General features: G+C 41.0%; 2 protein-coding genes across 5 annotated transcripts in view; one reads left to right on the top strand and one right to left on the bottom strand.

Annotated features, from left to right (window-relative positions):
* The window catches only part of LOC143270186 (putative Polycomb group protein ASXL2), a 342,260-nt gene that overhangs the window by 17,338 nt on the left and 304,940 nt on the right, over positions 1–19,982 (top strand). For 2 of the 3 annotated variants that reach the window (XR_013047176.1, XR_013047175.1), the window contains exon 1: positions 19,355–19,463. Coding sequence is in view for 1 of the 3 variants with exons in the window: in XM_076559138.1 (XP_076415253.1) it covers positions 3,648–3,730; positions 19,355–19,463 (192 nt within the window). In the remaining 2 variants the exon portion in view is untranslated. Of the gene's footprint in view, positions 1–3,647; positions 3,731–19,354; positions 19,464–19,982 lie in introns of those variants that run through there. The other variant, XM_076559138.1, reaches the window with a different exon arrangement.
* Positions 1–19,982, bottom strand: part of LOC143270190 (putative Polycomb group protein ASXL2) — a 273,546-nt gene that overhangs the window by 45,193 nt on the left and 208,371 nt on the right. Inside the window, exon 10 of one of the 2 annotated variants that reach the window (XM_076559171.1) lies at positions 15,184–16,029. The exons of the other annotated variant lie outside the window; for it this stretch is intronic. Within the exon in view, the coding sequence (XP_076415286.1) occupies positions 15,913–16,029 (117 nt within the window). The 3' untranslated portion in view covers positions 15,184–15,912. Of the gene's footprint in view, positions 1–15,183; positions 16,030–19,982 lie in introns of those variants that run through there. 2 annotated transcript variants of the gene reach the window in all.

Genomic DNA, 19,982 nt, shown 5'->3' with positions numbered 1-19,982 from the left:
GCTGAAAAAATAAAGTCCTGCACCACTATTTCTGGCTGAGGAATAGTGTTAGTAAGTCCTTTAGGAACCTTGTCCATTGCCCTTGAGTTCTTTGTCTCTTTTTTAAAAAATTATTTATTTATATTTTATGTGCATTGTTGTTTTGCCTGCTTGTATGTCTGTGTGAGGGTGTTGGGTCCTCTGGAACTAGGATACAAACAGTTGTTTGTGGCTGTGTGGCGTCTGGGAATTGATCCCGAGTCCTCTGGAAGAGCAGTAAGTCGGTGCTCTTAACAGCTGAGCCATCTCTCCAACTGTGCCCTTGAGTTCTTTATACTATTAATTTTTTAAAGATTTATTTATTTATGTATCTTATGTATATGAGTGCTCCATTTGCATGATGTAGAGGGCATCAGACAGAAGAGGGCATCAGCTCCGGATACAGATGGTTGAGAGCCACCATGTGGGTGCTGGGAGTTGAACTCAGAACCTCTGGAAGAGCAGACAGTGCCCTTAACCACTGAGCCATCTCTCCAGCCCTATACTGTTGATTTCTAATTTTTTTTTCATGTTTGATCATATTGTCATAAGAGTAGTTTGTTTAAATTGTGTTTTGTAGTTTGAACAGTTCCAGTAGAATTTTTTGTTTGTTTTTTGTTTTGTGAGACAGACACTGCCCTCCTGTGGTCAGAATAAGGTAGCTGTTTTGGAAAACTGCTAGCCTACATCTTGAGCTTGTGGTAAAAGAATATAATATGGTATGCCTTCCTTGGATCCTTCCCACCTTAAAGAGTTTTCCTCACTTTTCCTTAGTAAATCTACACTTGCTGTACTTTTAAAAAAATTGTAACAGTTTTGTATTTTTGCTCAGAAGTGTTTTGATTCTCAGGTTTTTCTAGTGTATGTATATATTTTTCTCATTCTTTATATTTTCTTAGGGAGATTCAGATAATTAAATATAAGCCAGGCTGTGGTGGTGCACTTCTTTAATCCTGGCATCAGAAGGCTGAATTTAAGGCAAGTCTGGTCTACAAAGCGAGTTCCAGGACTGTTACATGTAGAAATTCTGTCTCGAACTTCCTTTCCAAAAAAAAAAAAAAAGATAATTAAATATAAACAAAAATGGTTATCGAAAGGAGAAACTGTCCTTTTTTATTATTAGTATTTATGTGTGAGGTCATGTGCACACAGCTCAGAAAGCAACTTGAAACGCAAGAGGCACTTCTTTCTCTTCCTCTCTCATGTGGCTCTGGGGGATTGAACTCAGGGTAAATGCTCTCACTTGCTGATCCATCTCACCGTCCCAGGTCCTGTTTCTGTTTTGTTTTGTTGCCCAGCTGTCGTGGAACTCATTATGTAGCCTAGACTGACAACAGTTTGTTGCAGTATTCCTGTCTCTCCTAAGTGCTGTAATTACAGGCACGATCCGTTTGGAGGGGGAGACACCCTCTCCATGTGTAGTCTAGGCTGGCTTCTAACTGGTACTGCTGTCTCTCCCTTGACAGCACTGGAATTAGAGTCACATACCATTCTGTCCAGCTTAACCAAAGGACTGTTGCGTGTAAACACAAGTGTTTCACTCATGATAGTTTACTCTTGGTTTTTCTTGCAGTATAGTGCAGTTTCTGAACAGAGGAGTGAGTTTTGGAATTTATGATTATTTTCTGTTTGTTTTTTTAATTAGTAGAAATTAATATACCATTAGTTATTTATAGTGAAAACTAAAGAAAAAAACAGAAGGCTAATAGCTCAAGGAAAGCATGCTCTTTTGTTTACTTCACCTGAGTAATGAGGGTGACATTTTTGATAAAGCTAACATCAGAAATAGGATGTGGCAAAGATTATTGACGAGCAGGGCAGTGACTCCTGCTTCAGCGTGCTGAGTGCCGGGGCTAACGGCCTGCACCACTGTTTCCTGAAGCATCGTTGTGCGTGTCTGATCTTAACAGTTGCCATTTGGGGTCTGTTGTGTGTAGTTTGTCTTTTGTGAGTTCCGCTGAGTGATTGTAGATTATGTATCTGACATTCTGATGCTGTTAGGATCCCACAGCCCTGAGGGGCTGGCATGTGTCTCATTGGGTACAGTGCTGAATAACATATAAGAGGCCCTGGAGTCCATCTCTAGCAAAAACCAGGTGGATGTGGAGTGTCTGAGCATGGGGAAGGGCAGATAGGGGGATCAAAAAGAAGTTCAAGAGCATTCTTGGCTCTATGTGGGGAGTTATGGGCAGCCTGGGCTAGAGAATCTGTCCTCAAATCAAACTAAAACAACATCAAATGCTTGTTTAAATCCTATGAGAATTTTTTTTATGTTTTTTTTCTGTGTGTGTGTGTGTGTGTGTGTGTGTGTGTGTGTGTGTGTGTGTGTGTGTTCTCGAGACAGGGTTTCTCTGCGAAACAGTCCTGGCTATCCTAGAACTCACTCTGTAGACCAGGCTGGCCTTGAACTCACACAGATCAGAGATCCACCTGCCTCTGCCTCCCAAGTGCTGGGATTAAAGATGTGTACCACCACAGCCCGGCCAGAAATTTTTTTGTTTGTTTTTGAGAAAAAAGTTGTATCCTGGCTGTCTTTGAACTCACAGAACTGCCTACCACTACCTCCAGTTCTGGGATTAAAGGAATGTCCTACCATGCCTGACATTGGCTTTAACTCCCAAGTTTCTACCAATCTCCTGTGTATTAAATTTCAAAACATCATAATTTTTAGAACTTTGGCAGCTATTCACATCTATTTTGTATTTATGTTTGCTAGTGGTTAGTTTCCAAGTGTGGTATTGGTTTATAGCTGCTGCCATGTTGCCTTGGGCAGGTATAGAGAGGGAAAGGACCATGACATACCCAAAGCCTAAAAACAAATTAGGAGAATTCTCTACCTCTGACATTAGGAAGGGCTCCCTTTACTGTGCTTCAGATCAAAAATGACAGATTGTCTTGGAACATTTTCTGTCTGTATCAGTGTGCTCTTGGGTTTCAGGTTGCTGTTGAGTCCAGGACAGGAGGTTGTAGAGAAATCAAAACCAGGAAATTCACTCCTGACTATACTGTGTTTTTTCTAATTGTGGTTTAGCTTTATCTGCTCCCATTTTCAGAGTCTTCAAATAGTGATTCCATTCATTCTGTCCCGATTTTTAGTTAAATTTAATGGGAAAGACAGAACAAACTAAGCTTACTGTTCGTGTTGTATCCAAAACATAGTTGTTGTTGTTGTTTTTTTAATTTTTATTTAAAGGAAGCATGGATTTAGCTGGGCATGGTGATGTATGCCTTTAATCCCAGCACTCTTGGAAAGCAGAGGCAGAAATCCACCTGCCTCTGCCTCCTGAGTTCTGGGATTAAAGGTCTGTGCCACTACACCCTACTAAAGTAGATAATCTAAAGATGTGTGCAGTGGTAGACCACAGGTAGGGATGTGGTATGGGAATGGAGACTAAGAGTAATCAATTCCATATTCATTAATAGGATTAATTAAAGTGTTAATTTTAACCTTTTTGATCCATTTCTGCTTCATAATTTGACTTACTGTTTGTGATTAACAGAAAATATCTGGGTGAAGTCTCTAGATATGTATGTTATAGATCTAATTATTGACATAGTTATAATAATAATAGACAATTATAAGAATGAGAACTTAAAATAAGAATTCATTGTTATTCCTTGCTTCTCAGGTCTTAGAAAAATACCCCAATACACCTATGAGTCATAAAGAAATTCTTCAAGTTATCCAGAGAGAAGGACTAAAGGAAATCAGGTGAGTTATTAAAAGTATTACTAGTAATAATTATGTTTAGAGTATCTAATAAAATTTAGTATGTTTTGGTATTCTTTGTCTTAAACCTTCATTGGTTAGTATAATGTACTTTATGAACTTCTAGTTCATTTTTCTCTCAGTCCTTGGATTTTTTTTAAGTCATAGCATTTATAAAATCAAAAGTAAGTAAAGTAAATTCTTCATGAAAAAGTAAGTAGCTGATTTTCAAAGCCTATGCACCTTGATTCTTAGGAAGGCCTGGAGTCATCTTTAAGCTGTCATCTATCACTTTGTGCTTGGTAATTGGACAAAAATTATTACACAGCAGCTTCAAAAGTAGGCAGTGTAAGAAGAAATAAGATTTCTTAAAAAGAATGAAATGGAAAAGGTCTTTGTGTGTCAAGAGAAAGTCTTTGCTGGGCATCATCACACATGCCTGTAGTCCAAGATGCTTGAGAGAAGCTAAGGCTGGAAGATCACTCGAGCCTATGAGTTCTAGACCAGCTTGGACAGCATAGCAAGAGCCTCTCCCCCAAATAAATAGATAAACAAACAAATACACAAATAGGGCTGCCAAAATGTCTCAAGGAGGTAAAGCTCTTGCCAGTTCGGTGACCTGAGTTCAGTCTCCAGAGCTCACTGTGGAAGAAAGGAGGTGATTTCTGGAGGTTGTCTTTTGGTCTCCACATGCATTCTGTTTCACACATGCACAGACACACACACACACGCACACACACACACACACACACACACACCCAGACACACACATTTAAAAATGAATTTTTAATCTTCAAATGTAGTAGATATGTAAATAGGGTCAAAGATAATCGTCGATTTCTAAGAGTCTTGTTATGTTAGCTTATAATAGTCTTATTTGCATAATTAAGACTGTCATTAAGAAATGTTAAAATTATGCCAAATTCATTGTGTATATTGAGACAAATTTGGCCATCTACATTGGAGATATTTCATTAAGATAAGAAATTTGAATAAAAAAAATGTTAGGTAGGCTGGGGCGCATTTCTCAGTTTTCAGGAAATAGAGACAAGTGCCAGGCCAGCTTCAGCTACTTATTGAATACCAGGATGGTAGGGCTACCCAGCAAACTCTGTGTATTAGTTACTTTGTTGCTGTGATAAAGCATTATGACCAAGGCAACTTATAAAAGAAAGCTTTCAGTTGGGTTTACAGTCAGAGAGGGTGCTAGAACAGTAATGGAGAGCTTACCTCTTGGATTCACAAGCATGAGACAGAGTGAGCTAGACTGGGAATTAGATGGGTTTTTGAGACCTCAAAGTACATGCCCAGTGATACTCCTCCAAGAAGGCCACACCTCCTAATCCTTCCTAAAACACTTCCAACAGTTGGGGACCAAGCATTTAAATATATGAATCTATGGGGACCATTTTCTTTAAACTACCACACCCTGTTTCACAACATTAAACCAAAATAAGGATACAAAGTTTGTGCTTTTTTTGTTTGTTTGTTTGTTTGTTTGTTTTGTTTTGTTTTGTTTTTTGAGACAGGGTTTCTTTATGTAGTCTTTCCTGGCTGTCCTAGATCTCACTCTGTAGACCAGGCTTGCCTTGAAAGCAGAGATCCATCTGCCTCTGCCTCTGCCTCCTGAGAGTACTGGGATTAAAGGTCTGTGCCACCATGGCCTGGCTAATGGTGGTTCTTAATTGTGGGCAGGGGATCACTCTGGTGTGCGAGGAGCTATTTTTGAAGATAATACTGGATGAGAAGAGGAACACACTGTATCATTTAATAGGCAGGTAATAGGAACACCACATACCTTACATGGACAGTTCCTCACATTGAAGAGTTGCCAGTGATGCGTCTTTGAGAAACACTGAATTGTGCTAAAAAATTTAAAAATAGACTGCAATTTCTTTTTATAAGTAGCTATTGTATGATCTATTTTTTTTTTTGAAAATTTGATTCTTTTGGAGTTTCACATCATGCACCCCAGTTCCACTTACCTCCCACCCTCCCAAATCCTCCCCTCAGCTCTGCAGTGTTCTCCCCCACCCAAGAAAATTTTAAAAATCAAAACAAAGCAAGCGAGCAAACAAGAACAAGACAAACAAAAACCTCTTCACTTCTCTTTCTTTCCCACCTCTTCAGCACCTCTTCATTCATCTGGGTGGCATCGAGGGCCTCTGTGTTATACAGTACACCCTTTTGTCCTGCCTGCTTTACTAGCAAATGTTGATTGCAGTGAATCTGGGGTCTGGTTCAAGGCCTCTGGTTTCTGGTACATCATCATCACTCACCAGAACTCCTCTGGGATATCCAGTGGCTGCCCTGAGTCATTGAGCCCCTGTGGGTATTGTCCCACAGGATCAGTCCCTTCACAAGCTCCAGCAGGTCCTGGATGGGGTAGATGTTAGGGTGGGCCAACCCAAGGCCCTGCTGTGAGCGGATGGTAACTGAGCTAGTCAGTCCAGGCCATTGGGGCCATCCACCTCAGGTGAGAGGGTGGAATCAGCTTCCCTACGCCCATGCCCTCAGGGTTGTTTCACTCTCACTTGTGGTGAGCGGTGGGGCCATCTCTCCCATGAGGGTTGAGGCCAGCTTTCTTGCTGCAATGTCCATCGAGAGGCAAGGCCAGCTTTCTCTGAGCTAGCAAAGGGTGGAGCTGGCTCAGCATGGCCCTCTGATTTCATCTTGCAGGGTTACTTTGGACCCCTGAGGTGATGTGGGTCACAGACATCAACACAGACCCCAGCTGCAGCTTGACCACAGACCCAGACATGGTCCTTGGCAGCAGCTGGGTCTAGATGTCACAATTTCCCCAGGTAGCAGTGCAGGCCACTCAAATTGGCCTGAGCCCCAGTGGTTTAGTGTGGCCCTCGGACACCAACATGACCTTCGCCCTCGAGTGTCTGCACGGCCTTCTATGGTAACAGGAGCCTTTGAAATCAACACAGACCCTGGCTGCAGTAGGGGCACAGACTCAGACATGGCCCTCAGCTGTAACTCTGGCCCAGACATCACCATGGCATTGGCCAGCAGTGCAGGCTGCTCAGATCTGCATGGCCCTAGGACACCGACCTGGGCTCAGATGGATATCTGACCCTGGGCATCCTCATGGCCCTCAGTGACAACAGGCCACATATGTCAATCCAGACCCCGGCCGCTCTAGGGCCACAGACTCAGACTTGGCCCTTGGGAGTAGCCTGGGCCTGGATGACACCATGGCCCCAAGTAGCAGCACAGGCCACCTAGATCTGTATGCCCCCAGACTCCAACAAGTCCATCGGCTGTGGTTGAGATCCCAGGCCTCTGTATAGGCCCTAGAGGCATTCTTGGTCATAGACTTCAACACAGACCCCAGCTACAGCTCCACCAGGGACCCAAATTGTCTCAGGCTGCAGCTCGGTCTGTCGACATCCTGAGTCCAGGTGGAAGCACTGGCAACTCAGATCAGGATGGCTCTGGCAGCATCATGGCCCCAGACACCAACAAGGCCACAGGTTGTGGCCCAGACCCCAGGCTCCATGTGACCTCTGGTGGCAACATGGACCACAGACTTCAACACAGACCTCAGCTGCAGTAGGACCACAGACCCAGACATGGTCATTGGGCAGCATTCTGGGTCTAATTGTCACCAGGGACCCTGGTAGCTGCATAGGCCAACCCAATTGGCATGGCCCTGGGTGGCAGCCCAGATCACTGGAATCAGTATGGTCCTCAATGGCAACAGGAGGTATGAATATCAACATAGACCTTGGCTGCAGTAGGGCTGGGGACCCAGACATGGCTCCCAGCTGTAGCCCTGGCCCAGATGTTACCATGGCACTGGGTAATAGTATGTGCTACTCAGGTCTGTGTGGGCTCGACTGCAGCATGGCCTTTGGGTACCAACATGGTTCCGGTGACTGAAAAGGCCTCAGGCAACCACACACACACACACACACACACACACACACAGCTTTCGGTTGCAACAGGAGCCACAAATGTTGGCCCAGACAGCACCATGGCCCCATGTGGCAATCAGGCCTCCAACATCAGCCTACTCTTCACTATCTTCATTTCTTCCTTTCTGCCTCTTTCCACAGCACATGGACCACTCTGCTTCTCTTTCTCTGCCATTTCTCCACCACATATTTGCTCATCATTATGGCACTCACCTGCCCGGCACCTGACTAACCCCCACTTGAGCAGAACTGCAAAAGGGGGCCGTGGATGTCTTCCCACCAGCCAGGGCCTTGAGTGTTCCTTAGATTTCAACTTTAATTTTCTTTAATGTGATACTTCAGATTTGCTTATTTTTGTGGTGTTGGGGGTTGAATATAAGGCATCATTGGATTCCATGTAAGTGAGAGATGTACCTCTGAGTCATGTACCCAACCCTTGAGATATTTTCAATTGGTTCTTTTCTAGAGCAAGAATATCCCCTCTGTGTGAGGGGCATGGTAAAGAGACCACTGAAATGGCTTCTTCATTAGGGAGAAGGTTTTTATTGTGAATAAGAGAAGTTATCCAGAGGCACCTGGAAGGAGTCCAGAGCAGTGAGAGAAAGAAGTAGACTGGTCACAGGCAGGGCTGTCTTCAGGAGAAGTGAGAGAGCATGGAGTGGAAACACAGGCCTGTTGTAAGGAGGACAGGAAGCTGGGGGAAGGGAGGAGGGCCAGGAGGCTAATGTGGACTTTGAATTGTGTAACAGCTATTTGTGATGCTGAGGAAGCCTGGAGGCCAGCATGGGCTTCCATATGTAGATAGCTGCCACAGGCATATATATGTCTGTCAGTAGAGAGCAATCAGTGTCTCTTCTGTAGTCGAGCTTGAGCTCATTTCTGGACATGTGGACTGTTGGAGACCCAGCTGCCCTTCCCTTTTGAGCTAGTGCTGTTGTGAATGTCTGTATCCCAGCTTCTTGGGAGGTTGAGGCTGGAGTATTGTACATTTCCGTCTGGCTAGAGTAACCTAGTAAGACCTCATCTCAGAAAGAAACAACCAAAAATCAGAATGGGGCCAGTGAGATAGTTCAGCAGTTAAGGTGCCTGCTGCCAAGCCTGACATCCCAGTTTGATCCTTGGAACCCACATGGTGGAAGGAGAGAATCAGCCTCCTGCACATTGTACCCTGGCCTCTGTGTGTGTGCCTATCATGTGCAGGTAAACCCACCCACACAAACTTGAAAAACAAACAGCAGCAGAAAAAGAAGCTTTGATTGTGGTCACATATCAGTAGGTTGAAAATTAGTTTATTTCATTGATATGAAAAGTTATAAATGAGCATACCTCATTTTGATGTATTATCTTTCTGAAAAATTTGTGTGTAAACATTTATAAATTAACACACTAAAAGGCCATTTATGCCGGACAGTGGTGACTCAAGCCTTTAATTCCAGCACTTAAGGCAGAGGCAGGCAGATCTCTGTGAGTTTGAGGCCAGCCTGGTCTACAAAGCGAGTTTCAGGACAGCCAAGGCTATACAAAGGAACCCTGTCTCAAAATCAAAAACAAAAACAAAAGCTGTTTATTTTTATTTTTTTAAAGCACTTCGAGACCTTTCAATGCCTGTTTAGAAGTGTAAAGCACAGTATTTAAAGTACAGGGGAGACAGAACCCGCCTTAGTTTCCTTGTAATAATCTGTGACTGTTGGTTGTGTTCTATTTGAATTCTGAGTATACATTAGTGTGCATTGCTTCTAGAGTCACAGTTTGTCTGTCTTATCTGTTAAAGCGGTGCTGGCAAGTCAGTCCAGCAGCCCTCATATGCTAGCGTCCTCCTAGAGTGGAAAAATACTTGGACTTGAGCAGATTCTTCCTGAATTTATCTTACCCATGAATTTGCTGTTTTCTTTATTATTATTATTATTATTATTATTATTATTATTATTATTATTATTATTTTACAACACCATTCAGTTCAACATAATAGCCACAGAATCCCCTGTTCTCCCCCTCTTGCCCACCCCTCCCCCCAGCCCACCCCCCATTCCCACCTCCTCCAGATCAAGGTCTCCCCCGAGGACCGGGGTTGACCTGGTAGACTCAGTCCAGGCAGGTCCATTCCCCCCTCCCAGACCGAGCCAAGTGTCCCTGCATAAGTCCCAGGATTCAAACAGCCAACTCATGCAACGAGCCCAGGACCTGGCACCAATGCACAGCTGCCTCCCAAACAGATCAAGCCAAATGACTGTCTCACCTGTTCAGGTGGCCTGATCCAGTTGGGGGCCCCTCAGCCTTTGGTTCATAGATCCTGTGCTTCCATTCATTTGGTTATTTGTCCCGGTGCTTTATCCAACCTTGGCTTCAACAATTCTCGCTCATATAAACCCTCTTCTTACTCACTAATTAGACTCCCAGTGCTCCACCAGGGGCCCAGCCGTGGATGTCTGCCTTCAGATTCCTCAGTCCTTGGAGGGGTTTATGGCACCACTATCTGGGTGTCTGGCCATCCCATCACCAGAGTAGGTCAGTTCCTGCCGTCTCGCGACCATTGCCAGCAGTCTTTTGAGGGGGTATCTTTGTGGATCTCCGTGGGCCTCCCTAGCTCTCTGCTTCCTCCCCTTCTCACCTTCTCATGTGGTCTTCATTTACCATGGTCTCCTATTCCTTGTTCTCCCTCTCTTTTCTTGATCCAGCTAGGATCTCCCACTCTTTCCCTCGACTGTCGCCCTTCATTGTTCCCACTCATGACCAGGCTATTCATGTAGATCTCGTCCATTTCTCCGTGTCTTTTTTTGGGGTCCCGTTTTCCAGGTAGCCTCACTGGTGATGTGAGTAGCAGTCTAGTCATCCTTGTTCCACATCTAGCATCTTCCTATGAGTGAGTACATACCATATTTGTCTTTCTGAGTCTGGGTTACCTCACTCAGGATGATTTTTTCTAGATCCATCCATTTGCCTGCAAACCGTGTGATGTCGAAATTTGCTGTTTTCTGACCTAGACCATTCATTAGAGTCCATATAGTAGGTAGTTTGGATGTGGCATCAATTTGAATCTTATATTTATAGGTCAATATGATAGATTGTGAGGCTAATGAATGGTTGTGGTCAACTTCCTAGTTTCTAGATTAGTTTTTTTTTTTTTTTCTTCCTTTTTCACCTTTGGAAGAAGTTTAGTAGGAGTATTTAAAAATCATTGGCTTTTCATGGAAAGTAACCTGAAAGAGGTACAGTACTATATACATAGTAATTGGCAATTGTGAGGATAAGCAGATGGCTTGGATGTGTATTCCTTCCCACAGAAACTTATCTAATAGTTATAATACAGTGATGTCTCTGATGAGCTGTACAATTAGAGGTCATCGGTTGCATTCTCTCCTATAACCTTTCCCTGTCACATTATTTTAGTTACAGAATAGACACACAGTTACAGAACTGCCACAAAAGACAGTTGGAAAGGATAATGTGTTTTATGTCTCATTTTTTACAAATGAATGAAGGCTCATAGAGATCTTGAGAGTTGACAAGAGTCACACAACTAGCTCTGGGGTTTTTAGTCTATCATACTGTCTTTATTTTTCTTTCTGATTAATATATTCTATCATTTATATTAAACTTACACTGTATGCTACATATAATAGCATTAGATTTGTGGTTGTTGATTATTACCCTTTGCTTTCTGTTTTTTTTTATAGTGGTCTCAAAGTTTATTTTTTACTTTATACCAAAGTCATAGGCACTTTTAGGGTTGATATCATAAAAATCTCAAAACTATCTATCCTCCACCTCTTATAAACAAAAAAATACATAACAGAGGTAATAAAGAATTCATAGTTATTACTTTATGGCAGAAATCATTATCTCAGCAGAGGAGATCTTTTTTGACTACTTACCAAGCTAAGTTGCCCCAAAGTGATTTCATTAGAAAGACCCTAGTTTAAGAATGAAGAACATGCCGGGCGGTGGTGGTGCACGCCTTTAATCCCAGCACTTGGGAGGCAGAGCCAGGAGGATCTTTATGAGTTCAAGGCCAGCCTGGTCTACAGAGCGAGATCCAGGAAAGGTGCAAAGCTACACAGAGAAACCCTGTCTTGAAAAACAAAACAAAACAAAAAAAAGAATGAAGAACATGGGCTGGAGAGATGGCTCACTGATTAAGAACACGGACTGCTCTTCCATAGGACCTAAGTTCAATTCTCAGCACCCACATGGTAGCTCACAACTGTCTGTAACTAGTTCCACGGGACCAGACACCCATGGAAAAACACCAGTGCACATAAAAAAAAATAAAATAAAAACAAACTAAAGAATGAAGAACATTTTTTTGCCTGTAAGATGACCAGAGGTAAAAGCATTTGGTGTATGGATCCAATCTAGATCCATCCCATGGTAGGAGTGGAAGGGGAAAGCCAACTCCCAAAAGTGTATATGCACATTTTTTATTAAGTTACTAACATTTTTCTAAGAAACAGAAACAAAACCATTCGATATTGGTAGGTTTTTGTTTTTTTTTTGCGACAGGGTTTCTCTGTGTAACCCTGGCTGTCCTGAAACTTACTCTGTAGTCCAGGCTGGCCTCGAACTCATAAAGATCCCTAAGTTCTGGGATTAGTGGAAGGAAGGTAGGCTCTCACAATACCCAGGCTGTCCTAGAACTCTTGAACCTTGTAAGTGGTGAGATCACGGTGTCTACCAGCTTCCCAGCTTTCTGTTGTGTTGTTTTTTTAATGAGGCTGGATTTACTAAGGAGCCTATGCTAGCCTAGAACCCATAGCTCTCCTAAGAGTACAAGCATGTGCCTCTAGACCCAGCAGCAGCAGCAGCAGCAGCAGCAGCAATATATTCTTGTCTGTTGTTTAAATTCGCATCAAATTCTGTTATAGATCAAAGAGAAGAAAATAATGCTCAAGGGCCTTAGTTGATGGCTTTACGATGACTCTTGGCAATCAGATGCAGTGGGGGGAGAACACTATGAAAAATTCACACTTAACTCTAATTACACTTTTTCATAGAATTCAAGTATTTCACTTGTTTTTCTTTTTTTTTTTTTTCACTTGTTTTTCTAAAGTAATTAGACTATGTGGCTGAATTTAAGTGTGCAATTTTAGACAGTGATATTTTGGACTAATTTGCATTTTTAAAAAATTAATATTTTATGTAGCAAAATGGGGATTGTTACTAATTTGAGAGTTGTTAATAGTGCTGGGAGATCAAGGTATAACTTAATTGGGGGAGCTTATTGTTACTTGTAAAGAAAATTAAAAACTTTTTTTTTCCCTCCTCTTGTTTTCTTGGGGTGCATTCCAACTCCAGAAGGTAAGAAGTATTACTTTATTCTAAAGGAGTATTAAGCAATTATAATGTAGTCTTTTACAAGTTTTACTGAATGTGCCAATGTATGCATGGTTTTTACTTTATAAAATGATTTGCCCTAGAAATAAAGTAATAGTGATATTATATAAATGTTAGTTACTAAATGAGCTTTTTTGTTTTGGTTTGTTAATTTTTGTAATTTGTAACCATTACATGGCCATAATTTTAGAAATTGTTGACATTAAGGCCTATCAAAATTGTCATTTGTCTTAGAGCACTGAAGTACCACTCAGCATTAATGAAAATGCTTAGAAGATAGAGCAATGTGTGTTGCCTATTGCTTGTGAGATTGAAAATATATTTATTTACTTGACTGATACAGAGAAAATAATTGGTAAATTGTTTACCCAAAGGATACTTACTTTAAACCAGGCAGAACAGATGAAAATTCATAGTCTGAATCCTTTACTGAATTGGCTTTTTGTCGATGTTTGCTGGTCTCTTTAGATAGCTGTTGGTTGTAGCAATTCCCGTTTATAGTATAGTGGGGTTTTTTTGTTTTGTTTTAAAATTTCAGTTCTATGACTTTGATGTGAGGCTTGAGGACAGGGAACTCTATCTGTATTTTCATGTCATAGAATGCCATGTTTGCTTACAGCTTCAGATTAATCTCTCAACTTCAGTTAATCTGTTCATTTCATTTATAATTTATTTTTTAAGTAATGGGTTATGAATGAAGCTTAATTAAGATTTAACCTTTTAAGTTATTTGTGTGTATGATGTGTGAATGCAGTTACATGTGTATCGTGGCGCTCTTGTGGCAAGATCTTTGATTTTGGTCTGTTGGACACTTGCAGGTAGTAGTGGTGGTCTCATCTTGGAGGACAGAGTGGCAGACTGAGCTGTTTCTTGTCTTCTGGTCTTTTTTTTTTTTTTTTTTTTTTTTAATTGTTTTGTTTTGAGCAGGATCTTACTAAGATCTGTCTCTGAAATGCTGGGCTTAGAGATGTGTGCCACCATGCCCAACTTTCTGTGATCTTACCCCACATGCATAATACCACCTAAGAACTCATTCCTATTTTAGTATTTGTTTTTGAGACTTGACGTGAAAGCCATTTGATATAATCTAAGGTTTACCATATCTAAGTTACTTCTCTGAGAAAGAATTTCTGATAGAAAATATCATGAATTGGTTAAATAATTAGGTCAGACTACTACTTAAAAACTCAGAATTTTGATATCCACATCCACATGTGGCATTCTAGTTCTCACAAAAGCAGGAAGCAAAGCCTGTCTAGAAACAGTTCAGCAGCAAGAGCACTTGCTACTCTTGCAGAGGATCCAGTTCAGTTTCTAAAAAGTAGTTTTTATAAAAAAGCCTAAAGCAATTATAACAGCACTAGCTATTAAGATACAAAATTGCATTGCTAAATGAGCAATAATTACCCAGTAAGGACAGTGATATAAAATTTTATCTGATTTCTGTGTTTTTATTGTCTCCAGTTCAGTTCTTGTATAATTATACCCATAGTTTATTTTCTTCACAGAGATTCTGAGCTTCAATTTCTGTGTTCATGTTGGCATTCCTTTTACCTGGAATCATAAGATCTTGTGTAACCTTTTGTACTTAGTTTGGATACAAACACTGTTTGGGATTTGGTCCAGCTGTTAAGAACTTTAAGCATCCCAGCTGAGCAGTGGTGGCTCACGCCTTTTTGGTCCCAGAACTTGGAAGGCAGAGGCATGTGGGTCTGTGAGATCTAGGACAGCCAGGGCTACACAGAGAAACACTGTCTCCAGGAAAAAAAAAAAACTTTAGGCGTCCTAATCATCTATAATAAGATAGTAAATAGATAGGTAGTTAGTACCTTTATTACAGAAACGAAGAAGCATTCTGTTTCTCTCAAAGCTAATTTTTATTTTTATGGCCTGTTTATCACAATATTTAAAAGTTAGATGGTATAATGAGCTAGTATTTGAAATGACCTTGGCTAAGATGGGAGTTAGATATTTCGTATGTGTCGATGAGACAAAGACGTCTCATCGACAGTGGAACAGGAAAGACTTGCAGAGCTAGTCATGATAGAAGGTAAACTCTCGTTTTTTGTCTCACTTTTGTGTGAACGGTAGGTGATTGGGCAAGGAGCTTACTTTGCCTCCTTGGTAATAGGGATTGAACCCAAGGGTCTCACAAGGCATGATAGTCAAGTACTCTGTCAGCCTTTGAACAAGGAGGGGTGTGTGTGTGTGTGTGTGTGTGTGTGTGTGTGTGTGTGTGTGTGTGTGTGTGTGTGTGTGAGAGAGAGAGAGAGAGAGAGAGAGAGAGAGAGAGAGAGAGAGAGAGAGAGTGAGTCAGTTTCAGCTGGGCTTTGTGGCACATGCCTTTAATCCTAGCACCCTTTTGTGTTGTGGCTTTCTCTCTGCATTTTGATATGCCACCTTATCACAGTTCAAAAAAAGAATGAACACATGCCCATTAGAGACATACAGGATACTTGGTGATTTATTTATTTTTATTGGTATTTATTAGTGTGTTGTGGTGGTCGGAAGTGGACATCAAGTATATTCTGCTCCCTTTTCCACCACCTACTTTTCCCCAGAAGAGTCATTAACTCTTCTGTTTGGCTAGACTGGCTGGCCAGTGATCTCCAGTGATCTGCCTTTTTTTATTTTAATGATTTATTTATTTTTATTTTTATGTGCATTGCCTGTATATATGTTTGTGTGAGAGTGTTGGATCCCCTGGAGGTGGAGTTACAGGCAATTGTGAGATGCCATGTGGGTGCTGGGAATTGAACCCAAGTGCTCTGGAAGAACAGCCAGTGCTCTTAATTGCTGAGCCATCTCTCCAGCCCGAGATCTGCCTTTCTTCTTTTCTTCTTTCTATATTTTGGTTTTTCGAGACAGTTTCTCTGTGTAGCTCTGGCTGCCCTGGAACTCACTCTGTAGACCAGGCTGGCCTTGAACTCACAGAGGTCCACCTGCCTCTGCCTTTCTTAATGTCAGTCCTCCACTTCTGTCCATGTTGCTTGTGGTCTCTGTAGTAGATTTGGTTTTAGGGTTTTGAGTATCACCAGCAGGGAGCTGAGAGGAAGATGAGTTGAGAATGTCCTGTTAAGTTGTTTTGCCCCTTAATAATTGTGAAAAACAAAAACTACGTAAGGGAGTTGTAGTCAGACTCCAGACCATTCCCTGACTTCTTTCCATATGAACTTTCAACGTGCTTTCTTATTACTTCTGTTTTCCTAGATACAGGAACGTGTTGCTTTAAGAGTTGCAGCGCCCAATGTTAGGCATAGATCCTATACCTGTAATTCTAATGCTTGAGAGATTGAACTAGGAAGATTGCCTTGAGTTTGATGCCAGAAGCTACATCTAGAGTTCCACACCACTTCAGACCTGTGCTACAGAATGAGGATTCTGTCCTAAAACAAACAAACAAACAAACCAGAAACACCTACCAATCATACACAAAAGGATTGATTAGTGTGCTTTCTTTAACACTATAGCCCTTGACCTTAGACTAACACTTGGTTTTTAGTAATATTTTCTATCATTTTATATCCTACATTTTAATATTGTTCTTAATTTCAAGCTTTTGTTTGTTTGTTTTGTTTTGTTTTTCAAAACAGTTTTTCTTTGTAGCCCTGGCTGTCCTGGAACTCCCCCTGTAGACCAGGCTGGCCTCGAACTCAGAGAATCTGCCTCTACCTCCTGAGGGCTAGGGTTAAAGGCGTGTTCACCATCCAGCTTGAAGCTTTTATTTTAATAGCTATTTCTTAGCTTTTTTCTGTTGAATAAAATCCACAGGCTTAATCATCTGAGAACATACAATTTTATTCCTTTTTGGTAGTCAGTCTATAATTTGATTTTTAAAAGACTTAAAAAAATTAATGTGTATGAATTTGTTTGTTTTTGAGGCAGAATTTCACAATGTATCTCTGGTTGGCCTGATAATCATTATGCAGAGCAGGTTTGCCTCTTTTTGTTTGTTTGTTTTTGTTTTTGAGACAGGGTTTCTCTGTGTAGACCTGGCTGTCTTGGAACTCACTTTGTAGCCCGGGCTGACCTCGAATTCACAATCTGCCTACCTCTGCCTCCCGAGTGCTGGGATTAAAGGTGTGTGCTGCCATGCCTAGCGTGTATCAATATTTGGCTTGTGTGTGTGTATTTGCACCACATGCATGCTTGGTGTTTGCAGAGTGTAGAAGGGGACATTGGATCTTCTTAAACTTGAGTTATAGATCGTTGTGAGCCTCTAAATGGGTGCTGGGAATTGAACTTGGGTACACTGCAGGAGCAACAAATGTTCTAAACTACTGAGCCAGCTTTCTAGCCTCTATAATTCGATATTTTATAACATACCCCCTTTTTGTTGTTTTTGTTTTCCAGGTCTTTACTCTGTAGTTCAGGCTAACATAGAACTTGTTTTCATCCTGCCTCAGTTTTGAGAGCAGCAGTTCTCAATGTGAGGATTTGAATGACCCTTTCTTATGAGTCACCTAAGATCATTAGAAAACACAGATGTTTACACTGCAATTCATAACAGTAGTAAAATGACAGGAAGGAGCAGTGAAAATAATTTCATGGTTGGGGGTCACCACATGAGGAACTGTATTAAAGGGTTGCAGCATTAGGAAGGTTGAGAACCACTGCTCTAGAGGCTTGATTATATGTGTGGATCACCATGCTCAGGTATACTTTTTAAAGCATGTGGTGTAAATGAGTTTCTAAACGGTCTTATTAAATAAAAACACAGAACCAGAAATAGGGGTGAAAATCTGACAGAGATCAGAGGGGTAGGAACAGCTGCCAGGCTCCAAAGAGAGCGACTTCCTTTCTAAGCAGACTTACATGCCTTTTCCGTTCTGTTTTCTAATTGGCTCTCTCAGCCCAGCTACATCACTTCCTCTGCCTGCCCAGCTCTGTCACTTCCTGTCTATCTGTACAGACCTCCTATGGTTGGTGCTGGGATTAAAGGCGTGTGTAACTACACTTGGCTCTGTTCTCTAGTGTGACCTTGAACTCACAGAGATCCAGACAGATTAATGTGTGCTAACATTGCATGACTTTTGTGTTTACTATAGTGGCTGGCCTTCCTCTGATCTCCAGGCAAGCTTTATTTTACTGGGGGACACAGATAAAATATCACCACGATGTGGTTTTATGCTTAAAAATGCATTGCTTATACTTCTCTTTTCTGTTTCTTTTCTTTCTTTTCATTTTTTAGTTTTTGGTTTCTTGAGACAGGGTTTCTCTGTGTAGTACTGATTGTAGAGCAGGCTGGCCTTGACCTCTGCCTCTGTCTCCCAAGTTCTGGGATTAAACGCATGCAGTTAACTATACCTTCCTGTTTCTTAATGCAGAAGTGCTTAACATTAGACTTATGGTAGAACATTAGACCCATTTTCTTTTCTTTTTTAAAATTATTTACTTTTTACTTTATGTGCATTGGTGTTTTACATGCATGTGTGTCTGTGTGAGCATGTTGGATTTCCCTGGAACTGGAATTACAAAAAGTTGTTAGTGGCCATGTGGGTGTTGGGAATTGAACCCTGGTCCTGGAAGAGCAGCCAGTGGTCTTATCTCTACAATCCCAGTTCCATTTCCTTAATGTAGTGACAGACCAAGATAAGGATGCCTGTTAGTGAATTTTATTGCCCTTTTTTGAGAGCACAGTAAAGTCTGATGACACTTCAAAATGAATTTTTTCCCTTAGGAGCTTGCTTTATAGTAGAGAATGGCATTGAACTTGGGATTCTTTTGCCTCAGTCTCCTAAATTCTGGGGTTATAGTTGTGTGCCATCATGCCCCACTCAAAAAACTTTTTTCATCATAATAATGAATTATTATGCACATAAAATTTTAGAAAATGAGAAAGAAAGCTAATCCATGCAAAATAAGTCTGTAAATTGTCTTTAAAGTGATCTCCTGTGAAGCTTAAGTACAAGAAACCACGGCAGTTTTGTTTACAAATCAGATTTAGTTTAGTGCAGCAGCACACAAGAAGCTGGAGATTTATTTGAATCTGTGTGTGTGTGTGTGTGTGTGTGTGTGTGTGTGCGTGTGCGCACGCGCGCGCGTGCGTGTACATGCTTTCCACTTTAATTATACTTACAAAGTTTTGTGTGTAAATAAAGTAGGTTTGCAAAATAAATTTGATATTGTTCTATGTTGATTTTTTTTGTTTTTCTTTTACTTAAATGTTAGATTACGGATTTTTTTCCCCTTTAGATACTCAAAAATGAATTTTCCATTCATTTTTTTTCATGGCAATATCTTTCTGTATTAATATTTTTTACAGTTAGTAAAACAGGAATATTGATCAATTAAAGAAATTAAGTCAGCATTACAAAGAATATTCAGAGATAAACTAATCACTATGCTCTTCACCTGCTTTGCTTTGTAGTGGGACTTCCCCTCTTGCATGCTTAAATGCAATGCTCCACACAAACTCCCGAGGTGAAGAGGGCATCGTCTATAAAGTCCCAGGTAGAATGGGAGTATATACTTTGAAGGTAAGTTGCTTGGGAGCCAAGAAAGAGTAAGTGACAATGTATAATAATTGAGTCACAGAGACAGAATTCAATATTTCAACCCTAAAATAAGTAAGTAAATAAATTTGGGAGAGGGAGGAGATGTTCTGGGAATTGAAGGCAGGGCCTCATGAATACTAAGAAGGCACCCTTTGTATATATTCTTATTTAACATGGGTTTTTTTTTTTTAGATTTATTTTATGTGTATCCGTGTACCACATACATGCAGTACTCATGGATGCCAGAAGGGGGTGTTTCATTCCCTGGAACTAGAGTTTCAGATGGTTGCTAGTGACTCTGTGGGTACTGAGGATTGAACCTGAGGTCCTCTGGAAGGAAGAGCAGCTGTCAGTGTTAACTGCTGAGCCCTTTCTCTAGCCCGTTTCTTATTTTACAGAACTTCAAAATATTTCAATTACAAATTGAGGATTCTTTTTTTGAAACATACTGCGTAGAGCCATAGATTCTTTTCTTTTTCTTTCTTTCTTTTTTTTTTTAAA

This window comes from Peromyscus maniculatus, chromosome 22 (assembly GCF_049852395.1).
Source record: "Peromyscus maniculatus bairdii isolate BWxNUB_F1_BW_parent chromosome 22, HU_Pman_BW_mat_3.1, whole genome shotgun sequence".
Taxonomy (NCBI): Eukaryota; Metazoa; Chordata; class Mammalia; order Rodentia; family Cricetidae; genus Peromyscus; species Peromyscus maniculatus.
The sequence above is the reverse complement of the archived record's forward strand: the minus strand, read 5'-3'. Positions and strand labels throughout refer to the sequence as shown.